This window comes from Emys orbicularis, chromosome 9 (genome assembly GCF_028017835.1).
Source record: "Emys orbicularis isolate rEmyOrb1 chromosome 9, rEmyOrb1.hap1, whole genome shotgun sequence".
Classification (NCBI taxonomy): domain Eukaryota; kingdom Metazoa; phylum Chordata; order Testudines; family Emydidae; genus Emys; species Emys orbicularis.
Genome location: NC_088691.1, coordinates 93,912,754 through 93,928,402, shown reverse-complemented (window position 1 = coordinate 93,928,402; position 15,649 = coordinate 93,912,754). Strand labels below are relative to the sequence as shown.

At 39.1% G+C, this 15,649-nt stretch overlaps 1 protein-coding gene across 1 annotated transcript in view; it reads right to left on the bottom strand.

Annotated features, from left to right (window-relative positions):
- Nucleotides 1-12,615, bottom strand: part of NAALADL2 (N-acetylated alpha-linked acidic dipeptidase like 2) — a 550,593-nt gene extending 537,978 nt beyond the window's left edge. The window contains exon 1 of the mRNA XM_065411094.1: nucleotides 12,119-12,615. Within this exon, the coding sequence (XP_065267166.1) occupies nucleotides 12,119-12,612 (494 nt within the window). The 5' untranslated portion in view covers nucleotides 12,613-12,615. The remainder of the gene's footprint in view (nucleotides 1-12,118) is intronic.
- Nucleotides 12,616-15,649: the final 3,034 nt, after the last annotated feature.

Genomic DNA, 15,649 nt, shown 5'->3' with positions numbered 1-15,649 from the left:
AGAGATGCCAGGATATGTTGTGAAGGCCAAAAGTATAACTGGGTTCAAAAAAGAATTAGATAAATTCATGGAGAATAGGTCCATCAGTGGCTATTAGCTAAGATGGTCAGGGATGCAACCCCATCTCTGGGTGTCCCTACACCTCTGACTGCTAGAAGTTGGGACTGGATGAGAGGGGATTGATCACTCAACAGTTGCCCTGTTCTGTTCATTCCCTCTGAAGCATCTGGCACCAGCCACTGTCAGAAGAGAGGATACTGGGTTAGATGGACCATTGTTCTGACCCAGTACGGCCATTCTTATGTTCTTAATATTTTGTGATTCATAGATGGCTACAGCCTGTACCCATTTGTCATGTTGCAACAAAAACGATGCTCAGAACTGATTTTTCCCAATACTATTCATTTATCCTTCACCTAAGAATAAGTCGGTGACTCTGCCTCAGACTGCGTAAGGATCAGTGCTTAGATGTGCTGCCCCAAGAACAGCCTAGGGAGGGAAATATGATTCAGAAAGTCACAATTCCCTCCCTGGCTCCCCTATTGATTCAGGAAAGGGGAGGAATTAATCTATGCCAGCCATTTACCAAGCAGTTTATTTCTCTTCTTATGCTCGTTCAGCTCATTCTAGTGCCTACTGGGAAATGTAGTATGTCACAAAAGCCCCCATTCCACTTGGGACTAACTTGCACTGCTTTAGCTGTCTATGAGAGCAGGGCAGGTACTCAATGGGCATGGACACTGGACTGCCATCTAAGCCCTAACAATAGTTCTAACACAACAAGGCTGAGGCACACCAGCAGGGTGATCTCAGTGCCTATGCTTTACTTGTACTGTACTTAAAATAAATGACAGCTGTGCAACCCAAAAAACATAGGTCACCAGAGAAAATGTACGTTGTGTGGAGATATTGTTCCTGGGGGATGATTACATGCAGCGTTCTAAATTAAGCAAGAAAACAAATATGGTGTTCTGAATGATCACACTTAAGTTTATACTGTATCTACAGGACTTCTACACACTGATTTTAAGAATTAGTCCCTTTGGATTGGTTTTATTATCATCAATTTTATTGACGCACCATAACGGTAGTGTTCATATAGAACACTTCCTGCATATCAAAGTTAGGCATGCTTTTCTTCTTCACTGGAAACAAAGGACTCAGAAGGCTGGGAAATGCCTCCTGTGTCTTCAATTCCATCACCGTTTGATCAGCACATTTCAGAGACCAGTTAAGACATTTTTAGTGATTTAAAGAGTTTATAAACTGGTAATTTGTCCTGAATTTGTGATTTTCTTTCTATTTTCTCTAGCACAATACTACATAATATTAGCGAGAGGCAAGCTATAAGAAGAAAGTCATTAGGCTGGGCTGTCTTAGATAATAAGGAAATTTCACAAGGGACTAGTTACTTATTATGCCAATGTGAATGCAAGACTCATTTGGGTTTAATTCATTACTATATCACACTGGTGTAGTGCTTAGGGAAATGATTTTTAAGCAATAGAATGCACTTCACTTATATAGGACATATCTAGAACACAAAATGATTTCCCAAATCAAATATCTAAGCTTCATTTTTTTTAAAGGTTATCATTAAAAAAATAATCAACTGTGGGGAAAAAATGTCTTCTGAGAACCACACTGCAGACCTGAGATACAAAATGTGTGTGCTTGTGATGTTGAATACAGTCTTGAATCTACAAATTTTGGATGAAATTCTGACCTTTTTGAAAGTCAGTGGGAGTTTCCTGATCATAGACTATAACTAGCATTAGAAGTATTAGTAGTGTACCCGTTTGTCATGTTGCAACAAAAACAATGCTCAGAACTGATTTTTCCCAATACTATTCATTTATCCTTCACCTAAGGATAAGTCTGTGACTCTGGGTATACTCCCTGCTTTATATTCAGATTTCACTATAATCAAAAATAGTTTATAGATTCCAAGAACAGAAGGGATCGCTGTGATCATTTAATCTGAACACCTGTATAACTCAGCCCATAGAACTTCCCCAAAATAATTTCTAAAGCATATTGTTTAGAAAAACAATCCAATCTTGATTTTAAAATTGTCAGTGACAGAGAATCCACCACAACCCTTGGGAAATGGTTCCAAGGGTTAATTACTCTCACCATTAAAACATGCATGCCTTATTTCTAGTCTGAATTTGTCTAGCTTGAACTTCTGGCCATTGGATCATGTTATTCCTTTCTCTGCTAGATTGAAGAGCCCATTATTAAATATTTGTTCCCCATGTAGATACTTACAGATTGAAATTAAGCCATCTCTTAACCTTCTCTTTGTTAAGATAAATAGATTGAGCTCCTTGAGTCTATCACTATAAGGCATGTTTTTTAATCTTTTTATCATTTTCTTGTGGTTCTTCTCTGAACCCTCTCCAATTTATCAACATCCTTCAATTGTGAGCAACAGAACTGGACACAGTATTCCAGCATGGTCACACCAGTGCCAAATACAGAGGTAAAATAACCTCTTTACTTCTACTTGAGATTCCCCTGTTTATGCATCCAACCATCACATCAGCCCTTTTGGCCACAGTGTCACACTGGGAGCCCATGTTCAGCTGATTATCCACCATGACCCCCAAATATTTATCAGAGTCTCCCTTCCTGTAACTACGGCCTACATTATTTGTTCTTAGCTGCATACAATTACATTTAGCCATATTAGAATGCATGTCGTTTGCTTGCACTGAGCTTACCAAACTATCCAGATCACTCTGAATCAGTGACCTGGTCCCTTCATTATTTACCATCCCCCCATTGTTTGTGTCATCTGCAAACTTTATCAGTAAGGATTTTATCTTTTCTTCCAGGTCATTGATAAAAATGATAAATAGCATTAGCCCAAGAACCAATCCCTGAGGGATCCCACTAGAAGTACACCTGCTGAATGGTGATTCCCTGTTTACAGTTACATTTTGAGACCTATCAGTTAGCCAGCTTTTACTCCATTTAATGTATGCCATGTTGAATTTACATACTTTCTAGTTTTTAATCAAAATATTGTGCAGTACCAAGTCAAATACCTTACAGACTTTTAAGTATATTACATCAACACTATTACTTTTATCAATCAAAATTTTGATCTCATGAAAAGAAGATTTTCGGCATTATTATTGATAATTCTACCATTTCTATGTAGTAATGGACCAATACCATTGTTAGGATTCTTTTTATTCCTAATATACTTAAAAGCTCCATATTGTTCTTAACTCTGCTGGCCACAAGTTTCCCATAGTGTCCCTTTGATTCCTTTATCAGTTTTATATAATACCTAGCTTTTGATTTATATTCATTACTATCAATTTCCTTTTTCTTTCTCTCTCTCACCCACATACACCCACACACCTAGGGCTTGTCTTCACTACCCGCCCAGATCGGCGGGTAGAAATCGATCTCTCGGGGATCGATTTATCGCGTCTCGTCGGGACGCGATAATCGATCCCCGAATCGACGCGCGTAGGTAGGAGTAAGCACCGTCGACGGGTGAGCCGCGGCGGTCAATTTGCCGCCATCCTCACAGCGGGGTAAGTCGGATCAGATACGTCGAATTCAGCTACGCTATTCCCATAGCTGAATTTGCGTATCTGAAATCGATCCCCCCCGTAGTGTAGACGTAGCCCTAGAGAGTGAGAGCTACCTTCACTTCCTTTCTAAACCAGGCCATTTTTTTTTAATCTGTATGACCTTCTGACTTGATAGTGAAATTGTGGCTTTTTGAACATCTAGTAAAGTGTTCTTAAACAATTCCCAATTAACATTCACATTTTTCTGATTAAATTCTTCCTCCTAGCTCATTTGACCTACAGTGGTTTACAGCTTTGCGAGACTGGCACTTTTCAATCACCAAGTATTGAATATATATATATATATATATATATATATATATATATATATATATATATATATATATATATATATATATATATATATATATATATATATATATATATATATTTTACTGGTTCTGACTTTGTTCTGTTTGCATACTATAAATATGATCACTGATATTTAAGCTACCATTAATTTTTAGTTCTGTGATCCATTCCTCTTTCTCTGTCAAAAGGAGGTCTCACATTAATCCCGCCCAACATTAGGAAAACAAACAAAAGGGCCACACTGATCTCCATAAGATATTAATACAAAGAGAATCAGAATGTAGATGATTCCTTTACACAAAAATCCACAAGAGACCCAGAGACATCCCTCCTTTGAATATTAATAATCCATAAAATTCAGTGTAGATTTTCTTGCAACCTTCTGGGTCCTGGATTTCCAGAGGTTTCCGAGAGATCCATAGGCCATATCTTCACTACCAGTTTTTAAAAACATATTCCTATGTTCTCCTATGTTATTATGCATGGGTATGGAGAGCACTGGGATACGGTGGAGAGCAATATACCTCATGCAATTATTTTGGCTTTTTTTTTTTAAAGAAGTCTTTGTACTTGCACCTATATTTGATAGGCATATTATTAATTAACATATAAATAGATACTATGACCCCCCAACTGACCGTATAGTTTGTGGAATGGAAATCTGTAGATTCACTTGGCTAGTGGCTACCAAGGAGGGTGCTGACTTCAGTTTCCAAACAGCTAATAAAGAAGACTTCAGTCTAAATGTATTTAAGCCATGAACTTTTCTTATGGAGGAACACTTAAACTTGCATTCTAGGAGGAGGGTGCAATACAGTAATGGGGAAGTGATCCTTATTTCAGACTCTGCATTCCACCATACACACCCACCAATATCACCATATACACTCACCCCCATTGGTATGACTGAGCCAGAGTTTACTGTCCTTTAATTGAAGGCTGCAAGACATATTCTTACAGGCCTTTGTGTAAGAAATGGTTTAAGGGTTTGAAGATTTTTTTACTATGTCAATGGCTAGGAAATAGGAGACTTCTGTATGGGGAACTAAAGCTTTCCTCATAAAAGGTGAAAGTTTTCTTTTTCAGAAAGACTGTATCTGATCACACAATTATCTTTCACTATACAGCAGGCTTGGTTTGGGGAGCGGGGGTTGGGCACTGGATAGAAGTGGGAGCAGAAGAATTGTTGGTTTCTTTTTTCTTGTAGCATTTTAAGTCATTAAGCTTAAGTTACGGATTGCATTGTACACCAGTGACAAATCAAATCTTAACAGAGATGGATTTGTGAGATTCTGCAGGGAAGATCACCATCTGGGAGCAGGACCCTGAAATGCCCCCTATAGTACAGTGAGTTACAACTATGCATATTATGACGGGATCTACACCTTTCTCTTGTAAAGCCCTAGCTGTTGCTATAGGGAACGATAGTTTCACAGTGAAGAGTGTAGTGAAGTAACTCTTTGGGTATGAAGGCTATATGGAATGAGAAACAAAGGATAATTGCTAGTAGGAATCTGCTATCACCAAACAGAATGGGAGAAGAGCAAGAGGAAAAAAAAATCCATCTCCCAAGGTACTTACTATATGTTCCATTCTATACATCTGACGAAGTGGGCTGTAGCCCACAAAAGCTTATGCTCAAATAAATTTGTTAGTCTCTAAGGTGCCACAAGTACTCCTGTTCTCTAAGCCAGTGGCAACTGTATTTAAGTTGATGGAAAATAGTTGATTGTGAGACTCGCTGAATGTGATATTAATAGAGTAAGTGAGATCCTGTAGTCATGATCTACTTGAATTCAATATAGTATGGAATGGGATGACAGAGTGCAGAAGTACAAGGGTATCGGATTTCAAGAAATCATAATTTGGAGAATTTAGAAATCTGATGAGTAAGGTACAACAGAAGGAAGTAGTAACATCCTTCGGAGTGGGAAAATGTTAAGGATTCCTAAGAGGCAGTCTAATTAAGGCATAACAGACTACAGTTTCTGTGATAAAAGAAGAAAGCAGCAAATAGGCTAAGTCCAGTGTAGCTCCCTGAGGGGAAGCAAAAATATATGAGGGTAAATGAAAACCTGTATTGGAAAGGGAAAATGAGGAAGCAGAAATATTCAGCTAGGCACAGCTTGCAGGGAAACAGAAGGGCAGCAAACACAAGTTAATGCTAGCCAAAGCAGTCCAGGGGATTCCATAGGTGTATCAAGTGAAAAAGTACTAGGGAGAAAGTAGAACCAATAATAAATTATGTGGGGGATGAAATTAAAGCGGAGATAGCTGAGCTAAAACTCCCTTGTCAAATCTGTCTTCAACATGAAAAATACAGAGGTTGACATAATGAGTTACAGAAAGGAGAACAGTCAAATTAACCACTGATAAAGGACAGGTAAGGAAATATTTAAAGGAAAATTTAAATATAAACTAATCAGCTAAGCTAAGGGCACAGCAACACTAGAGAGTTTACAGTGGCACCGCTGCTCCGATGGAGCTGCGCCGCTGTAAGCTCTCCATGTAGCCGCTCTCAGCCAACAGGAGAGAGCTCTCCTGTCATCTTAGCTACTCCAGCCCCCACGAGTGGCAGTAGCTACGTTGGTGGGAGAAGCTCTCCTGCGGACATAGTGCTGTCCACACCGGCACTTATGTCTGTATAACGTACGTCGCTCAGAGGGACGGCTTATTCACACCCATGAGCGACATAAATTATGCCATCATAAGCTGTCGTGTAGACATAGGCTCAGCCTCAATACTACTCTAGTTGCCTTTAGCTCAAGAGATGGTGGTAACCTTTGCTGTTGCAGGAAAAGATACCCAGTTTTACTCTACCATGAAGCCTATTTTGCATGGAACATGGAACAGCTGATTTCTATGGAACATGTAATCATTTGTTTCTGAAGCATGAATTACCCGCCACTGTCAGAAACAGGATTTCAGGCTAAGGACAAACTTGATAGTTTCTGCTCCTATCAAGAACTTTGGAAGACAAGGAAGTCGCAGACTTCAGGTTAAAAAACTGCATCTCTCAACCATCACCGCTGAAAATAACTCATTTGGTTTGTGAAACTTATTTTTGCTTTCCTTGGCAGAATAAACAGACAAATGTGCCAAATTCTGTCACTAGAACACAATCTGCAAAAAAAAATCAGTTGTCTTATGAACTGATCTGGAAAGAAATACAAGTTTTAAAACTGCTGTAATATTCCATAATAACGTTCTGGTACTTGAGTCATTTCTATCCGTTAACGCTGAAATTCCCATCTACTAGTCACAGCAAACAATATAATTACTATATTATATTTCTCCTATCCAAATGCATTTGGTTTGTCAAAAATATAATGCAACAGAAAGGAAAACTATTCAATTTCAGAAATTATATTCAATTGTACACCAGCATTCACTCAAATATATTAAGGACTTTGAAGAAGAGAGACATATTTTTGTTTCCTTTCATCCTTTGACTGTCTTGTCTAACTGCATGTTCTATGCCTAGCACAATGGGGCACCAATCTTGGTACGAGCCTCTAGGCACTACTTTACTAAAACAATAAGTTAATAACAACAGTGATGGCGAGGGATAAAATGCTTTATGATATACTAAAAATAATATCTTGCAATACACTCAAAATTAATTCTCGTTGACATTATTGCAAAAGCTCCTGTAACGTATATAGCAGAATGCACAGAAAGGTAGAACCATTCAACTCAAGCAATCAAACTCAGACTCTTTGAAGTTTAAGACTATTCCAGATATTTTGGCTGTGTATGTTTCTTATGTATCAAAAGTTGTGTTTATAATTATACTGTCAAGTTGTTTTCATTCTTGTACTATCACATTTCTATGGTGAAACTGAACCAACGAATCTAAAGGTTATTTGCTAACTGGAAATCTTTTTCCATTACTGCCCTTCCCCTCCCCCCACACGTCTGTCTAAAATGCACATGAAATTCAATTATCTCTATCCTACCTCATAAAAATGAATCTTCATGACATGCCTGATTAGAAGAGTCAGCATTACATATTTATGTTTATGGAAAATTCCTGCCTTTAGGGATCAGTTCAGTATTTAAAGGATAAATGCATACATTATATTTAGGCAGGAATTTGGTTTAAGTGCAGCCACTCCGGCTGTATTTTTAGATGACTGCAGAGAATAAAATACTGCAAAATATATTCGTAAGTGTTCATTTGCACAGAAACCTCAAATTCACTTTGATGGTATTTACAATTGCAACCCTTATATATTTGTTTTCCCACAAACATTCATATGAACTTTTATTAGTCTCATTATTTATTGTTCACAAGAAATTATAGAGGGAGGAGGTGATTACGAGAGTTCAGGACTGCACTTGCATCTGGACTGAATTAATCTAGCATCTAAAAGGTAAATGACATTTAAAATCTATTTAGATGTGTTAAATTGGAGTCCAGTGAATGGTATTGTATTCCTATTGGCTAGAGATGCTTGGGAACATTGAGACAATATGCTGTTGCAACTCCTGTTTAGGATTGCACCTCTGTCTAATTAATTATGGAGTCTTGTCTCTACAAAGGGAGAGCACCTTCAGGAAGCTGAGAAGAATGGCCTTGAAGATCTATGATTCCTTGAAATACTGTTCTTTCTTTCTCTCTTTTTGATTATTAAACATCAGCATTTTGAACCCTATCCTTTAGTCCAGGGATAGGCAACCTATGGCATGCGTGCTGAAGGCAGCACGCGAGCTGATTTTCAGTGGCACTCGCACTGCTCGGGTCCTGGCCACCGGTCCGGAGAGCTCTGCATTTTAATTTCATTTTAAATGAAGCTTCTTAAACATTTTAAAAACCTTATTTACTTTACATACAACAATAGTTTAGTTATATATTATAGACTTATAGAAAGAAACCTTCTAAAAACATTAAAATGTATTACTGGCACACGAAACCTTAAATTAGAGTGAATAAATGAAGACTCGGCACACCACTTCTGAAAGGTTGCCGACCCCTGCTTTAGTCTTTACTCAAAAATATTCCCACTGAAATCACTTGTTAGGAAACCAAGCTGATGTTTTGTGGTTCCTCAATACACAATGTTAACAATAAACACATTGAGTGAAATTCTTGCACCATTGAAGTCAATGCCAAAGTCCCATTGACGTCAATGGAGCCAGAAAGTCACCCATTGTGTTGTATCTTACATTATGTTTTCCTGTAAAATATTATAGGGCAAGGGGAAAATATACTGAAGATGTAGGGAAAGAGAACTGACATTTTACAGTACAGTACAAATGATATACTGCTGTTCCTTAGTTTGGCAAGTTCAGTTTACTCATTATAAACACCATTCTGCAAAAAGGTATAATGACCAGGTAATTAAAAGTATTCTCAGAGTATAATGAGGGATGCTGGGCCAGACTGCATCTGACATGTGCACACTGAATGGAGGAAGTTTTTTTTCCCCATTTCACCTCCACAGAGGCACAGTGTGGAGAAAATTTAAGGGGTTACATTTTCAAGAGTGCTTAAGTGATTTAGGACACTTTTCAAAGTTCCCTTTTCAAAAGTGATTTAATAATATCATCTAGCTTTATATAGCATGTTTCATCAGTAGATCTCAAATTGCTTTACTAAGGACCATTATCCCCATTTTACAGATAGGGAAACCAAGGCACAGAGGTGAGGTCACTTGTCCCAGATCACACAGCAGGCCAGTGTCCGAGTCAAAAAGGAACACAGGTTTCCATAGTTCCAGTGCTCTATCCACTAGGCAATACTGCCTCCCTTCGGGACAGATTTCAGTGGAAGTTAGGTACCTACTGTGGCTTTTTTGAAAATCCCACTAGATGCCTATCTGCAGCTGCCCTAACCACTGGATCAGCCTTCTCCAGCTATATACAGTACGGTCTGTCCCTATAACTTTATTCGATCTCTCTCGCAAAGAAAATTATGAAGACAAGTTAAGCCATTATCCAGTGTAGTTCCATTAGGGTCACAATATTTGATTGTTGTCAATGGAGTTGTGCCTGTTTATATCAGGGCTGCATTTAATAATATGTTTCTTTTATATAAATGTATTTAAGCAATTTAATATTTAGACAACTTAGAAGGTTCTACCGGTATAATTTGTCATGGTTTCTGTGGCACTGAACAATGCAGTGAGAAGGTGGAACAAAACAGTTTATTTTACAGTGAGCATTTTTGCCTTTCAGAATCTGTGATGATCTTAGTCCTGCTAAAAAATTGGACCATTTACAGGGACTAGACTGATTTTTATTCTTGTGCACGTTTTTCAGTATTTCCCTACTGGGGGGTTTAAATACTTTAGGAAGATAATCCTTACCTAGGCTGTGTCACTAATTAGAACATTTAACCAAAGCCAATAATTACAACTGTGCTAAATCGCACTGAAATTTTACAATGAGTATGTTCCATGGGAAAAAAGGTCTAAAGCACAGAGGATAAAAGCCAAAACAGTATTTTATTGTCTGAAGATCTCTAGCATTCTGTCTGGTGGGTTAGGGTAGTATCCACCCAGGAGGCAGAAGGCCAACATTAGATTCACAGAAGCCCTGCATAGTGGCTGATCTCACAGATCACAGATGGAGCCATTGCACAGGGATGTCTGTGCACCCCACTTTCACCTCAGAAAAGATCTCCTTACTGGTCCTGTACAGTCTAGTGAGGACAGACTCAGTCAGAGCAGGACCACTATTTCATACTTAAGTGGATCTAGTTGCCTTATACCCCATACAACCTGTGCAGAGAGAGTACAGCTTCTGTCTCACATGAGGCCTACTCCCGAACCCAGTGTTTGGCAGGTGAGTTTTACTGCACCCATATAGAATCTGAGCCAAAGCTCAATGAAATCAATAGAAGTCTGTCCATTAACTTTAATGAGTGCTGGAAAGGTCCACAAGGTATATCTACACTGCAACAAAACAACCGCAGCTGGCCCGTGTCAGCTGACTTGGGCTTGCAGGACTCGGGCTGTGGGGCCATAAAATTCAGTGTAGATGTCCGAGCTCGAGCTGGAGCTCAGGCTCTGGACTCCACAAGGGGGGAAGGGTCCCAGAGCTGGGCTCCAGCCCCAAGCCCGGAAGTCTACACTGTAATTTTATAGCCCCATGTCCCAAGCCTTGCAACCCCGAGTCAGCTGACTCAGGCCAGCCACAGATGTTTTATTAGACACCATAAGGTCCAAAGATTCAAGCTTTAGGTGGGTGCAGCAAGTTCTTACTCTGGCCCTCACCATGCATGAAGGTGATATAAATGTTGTTAATGATTAGATTTAAACCATCATGAACTATATCAGTTTTCCTTCTAAATCTTATTCAGGATTGTAAATACAATCTTTTGTCATTGTTGAGTCTGGGCCAAGAAGTAAGTTAGGAAAATTAAATTAATGCCATTCCACCCCGGGGCCGGCACCCCAGGGCCCGAGCCGAACCAGGCTGGAGACGCCGGGGCTGGGGCCGGCCGCCGGAGGGGACCAGACTGGGCCGCGCCTCCTCACCCCACCCCTCCAGCTTACCTGCTGCCTGCTTCCTGCTTCAGGCTTCCCGCGAATCAAATGTTCGCGGGAAGCAGGGGAGGGGGCGGAGTTGGGGCGGGGACTTTGGGGAAGGGTGGAGTTGGGGCGGGGGCATGGGCGGGGCTGGGGGCGGGGCCGGGGCCCCGTGGAGTGTCCTCTTTTTGGACACTCAAAATATGGTAAACCTATCTACAGTCCTGCATGAATCAACACAAATATCTGTACGGTGTCTGTGTACATATACACACTTGTTTGCTTTTAAATAATTACAACCTTTACATCAGAATCTAGAGATCTGTTTGATAAATATGGCTACCGCCCAAGACCTTTTTTACATAATAAACCTATAAAAAGACTGCCAGCTTCAGTACTTTCTTTGAATGGTCTGAATTTGTCAATCTGTGCACATCCAAAATCATTTCAATGTTTAACAAAATAATGTTCCCTATAAAAATAATCCCCCATTTTACAATAGGAACACTGCCCAGATTTGGGTCATTATGGAAGTATTTTTTTTAAACAAGGTTCTGCATTAATCTTACACATTTTTTCACATCATTCTAAGTCCCTTACAAGTATATCTGATGCAAGTGTCACAAACATCATGAGAAAGTTGAACACAAACAGCAGAATTAATGTTTGCAAACAACAAACTGTTACTATCAGAAACATTAACTACCAGTGCTAACAATAAATCTTAAAGGTACATACCTGAAAATCTTCTGAATATTTTCAGCTTTGATTTCCTTGAGAATATCGTGGTAGAAATGAGGGTCACTTGGTTCTGAAGGAGTGGGGGAAGGAGGACATTTTTTGTGTGCATAATATCCTATTAAAATTCCAAAAATAAATAAAGTCAAAACAGTGCAAAATAGTTTAAATATCCGACAAAAGTTGCAGTGGTTGCTCTTTGGTGCTGGTCTTGTATAATGTGACACATAGTCCGGGTCCTCCTGAAGTCGCTGAAATCTTCCTTTAGGGGATGCCGAGGGCTGAATAGGCTCGAGATCAATGTCGGTGTTTTGTGAATTTCCCGAATGGTGATCAACTGTGCCATCCAGTTGGAAATGGTCAAAACCAGGCTCCTCCAGCTCTTTTTCCATGTCCCATTCTAGTTCCAATGTGGTGGCCTGGAGGTCATCGTTGTCAAGGTATTGAGAGTGCCCCTGTGTTCTCTGGTCTGCGTTCACTTTGCGATAAGCCATCTTTTTACCTATTAAAAAATGACAGAAAGCAGTGTTTGCTTTATTGTCTATAGAAAGCATTTAAATATTCACGTGTGTCAGTTCTGTCATCATATGCAATAGTGTGTGACTCTCACTACACTTAGAGGGATGTGTGTGTCTATATTTAAAGGAAAAAATTGAGTCCACAATGTTGCATTCTTCCTAAGCATAACCTTCTTTAATTTTCTTCTCAGTGCCATTATACTGTCAGTATTTCTATTAGCATCTCCATTTGGTATTAAAGAAAAGATTGAGAATGTAGGGAATATTCCAGTACTAACAAGGGAACATACAAGTTGTCCTAGTAGTTTTTTCTGCATCTTTAATTTCTATAGTTCTCTAATATAGCATTAATCCAGTGAGTACAAATGTTATATTTTCAAAATGTCCAAAACAAGTATTTATCAATACACTTCAACATCTTTTTGGAGCTATTGCACATGGCTCATGTCAATTTTTGTACACAGATTTCATTTCGCTTGACATATAAATCAATCATGCTGCTGAAGTAAAATACAGTGTCTAGCACAATGGGGTCCTGGAACATGTCTAGGACTTGTAGGCCTTATGGGTAATACAACAAATAAATAAAAATAAAGTTAAAGAAAATATAAATAAAATAGCTTTATTCATCTGACTGCAAAGGCAAGGGAATGTGGGATTAAAGTTTGAAATTTGAGGGTGATACTCAACTTTACTTACACATCAATAAAAGGCTTCCATTTGGATAGACTGTTCTATTATTTACAGGTATTAAAATGCATAGTTTCTGAATGACTGATGAATTTACTTAGAAATTGTCCCAGCTGCTTTGCTCCAGTTAGTTTTTCCATTTTAATGAATCAAAATTACTGCCAGGTTGGGATTCTTACCTAAAGCATTTACTTAATAGTAAAACATAACTCTAGCAATTCTAGACATTTCTACAGCTGTGTGAGCCTTCTAAGTGGAACTCTGACCTCTAATACAAACATTCAAAGTCAATTCTCTACAAATCATTTTTAAACTGACTGCAGTGATGAGGCTCAGTTTTCATCCATACTTTGACAATAGACATTCCATCACATGAGCATCAGCAATTTAATGCTTTTCAAACTTCAGACAGACTCATCAGTTAGAATGAAATGCAGATACACATATTAACTCCTCACAATGATGGATATCTGAGTGACATCCACACTGCTACCTTCCTTGTTGCACATTAATACATTTTCTTGATCTTAGACCTCGCTTCCAGATGGCATTTTCTAGGTCGCATACTGGATGAACCCACTTTATATGACAAAATAGAAAAAGAGTTTAGCAATAATCTTTGAAAAGAATAAAAGATTACAAAACACAATGATCTACTGAAACAGCCTATCATACTTTAAAAAAAAGAAACTGTCTTGCTCTATACAGTACCTAATTTACAAATCCTGTTTCCCTACAGAACATCTGCCATTTCAATGTCCCTTTCCTGAAAACAGACACAGCAGACAGGCTTACAACAGCTAACAGGATACCCACTTAAGGTATACTACACACTACAATATTTTATACCACTGCTCCCACATACATTTTGCACCCGATTCTTCCATCCCTACTCAGACAAAACTCCCACTGACTTCAGGGGAAATAGATACAGATGCTAAGATATGACCCAAAACAACATTTTAGATGGTCAATGTTACAGTCAGATTAGCGGCCATTTAGAGCAGCTTAAGACCATCCTTGAAAGGGATCAGCAGTCTTCCCAACTTTCAAGGCTGAAAGTCCATTGCCAGTTTTACCTAATGCTACTGCAGTATCTGCATCATTCACTTGTATTTCTCAGTTACCAGTGTACTACTCAGTTAGTTACTACAAGGGAATAACTTTAATATTGCAAATATAGGGGTTATCTAACTGCAAACATTTGGACCATGGTTTACTCATAGACTTAGCTTTACATTTGCATGTAGTCCCACTGAACTTCTTAAATGACTGGAACAACTTTAGATCAGAAAAAATAAGTCTTTGAAAGTCTGGTTTGATTTTAAAGGAATATAAACAAAAAACTTACATTTAATTAACTTTTTAAAAGAAATTGACACAATTCAGAGCTCAAATAAACATGCCTGTCTTAACTCATTCGATTTTGCTGGGATGGAACATTGTGATGTTTTATTTTAACAATGACCTGGAGTGATGTTCTTGAAAATCTTGCCATTGGTCTTAGATAAACAAGGGCTTGATTCTGCAAGGTGTTGAGCACGGAACCCTCCATCTAGCAAAACTTGCAGGCATGTGCTTAAAATTATGCATGTGCTTCAGTGCTTTGCAAAACAACATCCAGAATCCCAAGAAGGCCCTGATCCTGCAAAAACTCACACGCACATTTAATTTTATGCATATGAGTAGCCTAACTGAGTCTCATGCTCTTTTGTTAGGGATGGGACTGGGTTGCATATCATCAATATACAATGGTCGCAATTAAAAACAGTCAGCCCTTATGGACAGCTGCCAAACCACAAGATCTTTGCAGGCCAATGGGGGCTGCGGGAAGCGGCTGCCAGCACATCCCTCAGCCCACGCCGCTTCCCGCAGCTCCTGGGAACGGCGAACCACGGCCAGTGGGAGCTGCGATCGGCTGAACCTGCGGACGCTACAGGTAAACAAACCGTCCTGGCCCGCCAGCGGATTTCCCTGACTGGCCGCGTGCCAAAGGTTGCCGATCCCTGTACTAGATTAACTACAATCCAAAGTTCAAATCAGTTTTAGATTTGAAATTGAACCATATTTTAGAATGTTTTCATGACAATACATGTAACTTTGTTAAAGAAAACACAGAGAATAACCCGCACCCTAGGATCCTGATGCCAAATTCACTGTTAGAGTAAATGGGAACAATTCCAGCTGTATTCCAGAAGTGCCTAAAGCCCCCAGCTCAGATCAGGGCCCCATTGCAGGTCCACCTATAGCAACAGTGATACCAACAACTGGCCTTTCTCAATTTCAAAGATATACTATATAGTATGAGGTGAATAGTGTAAGA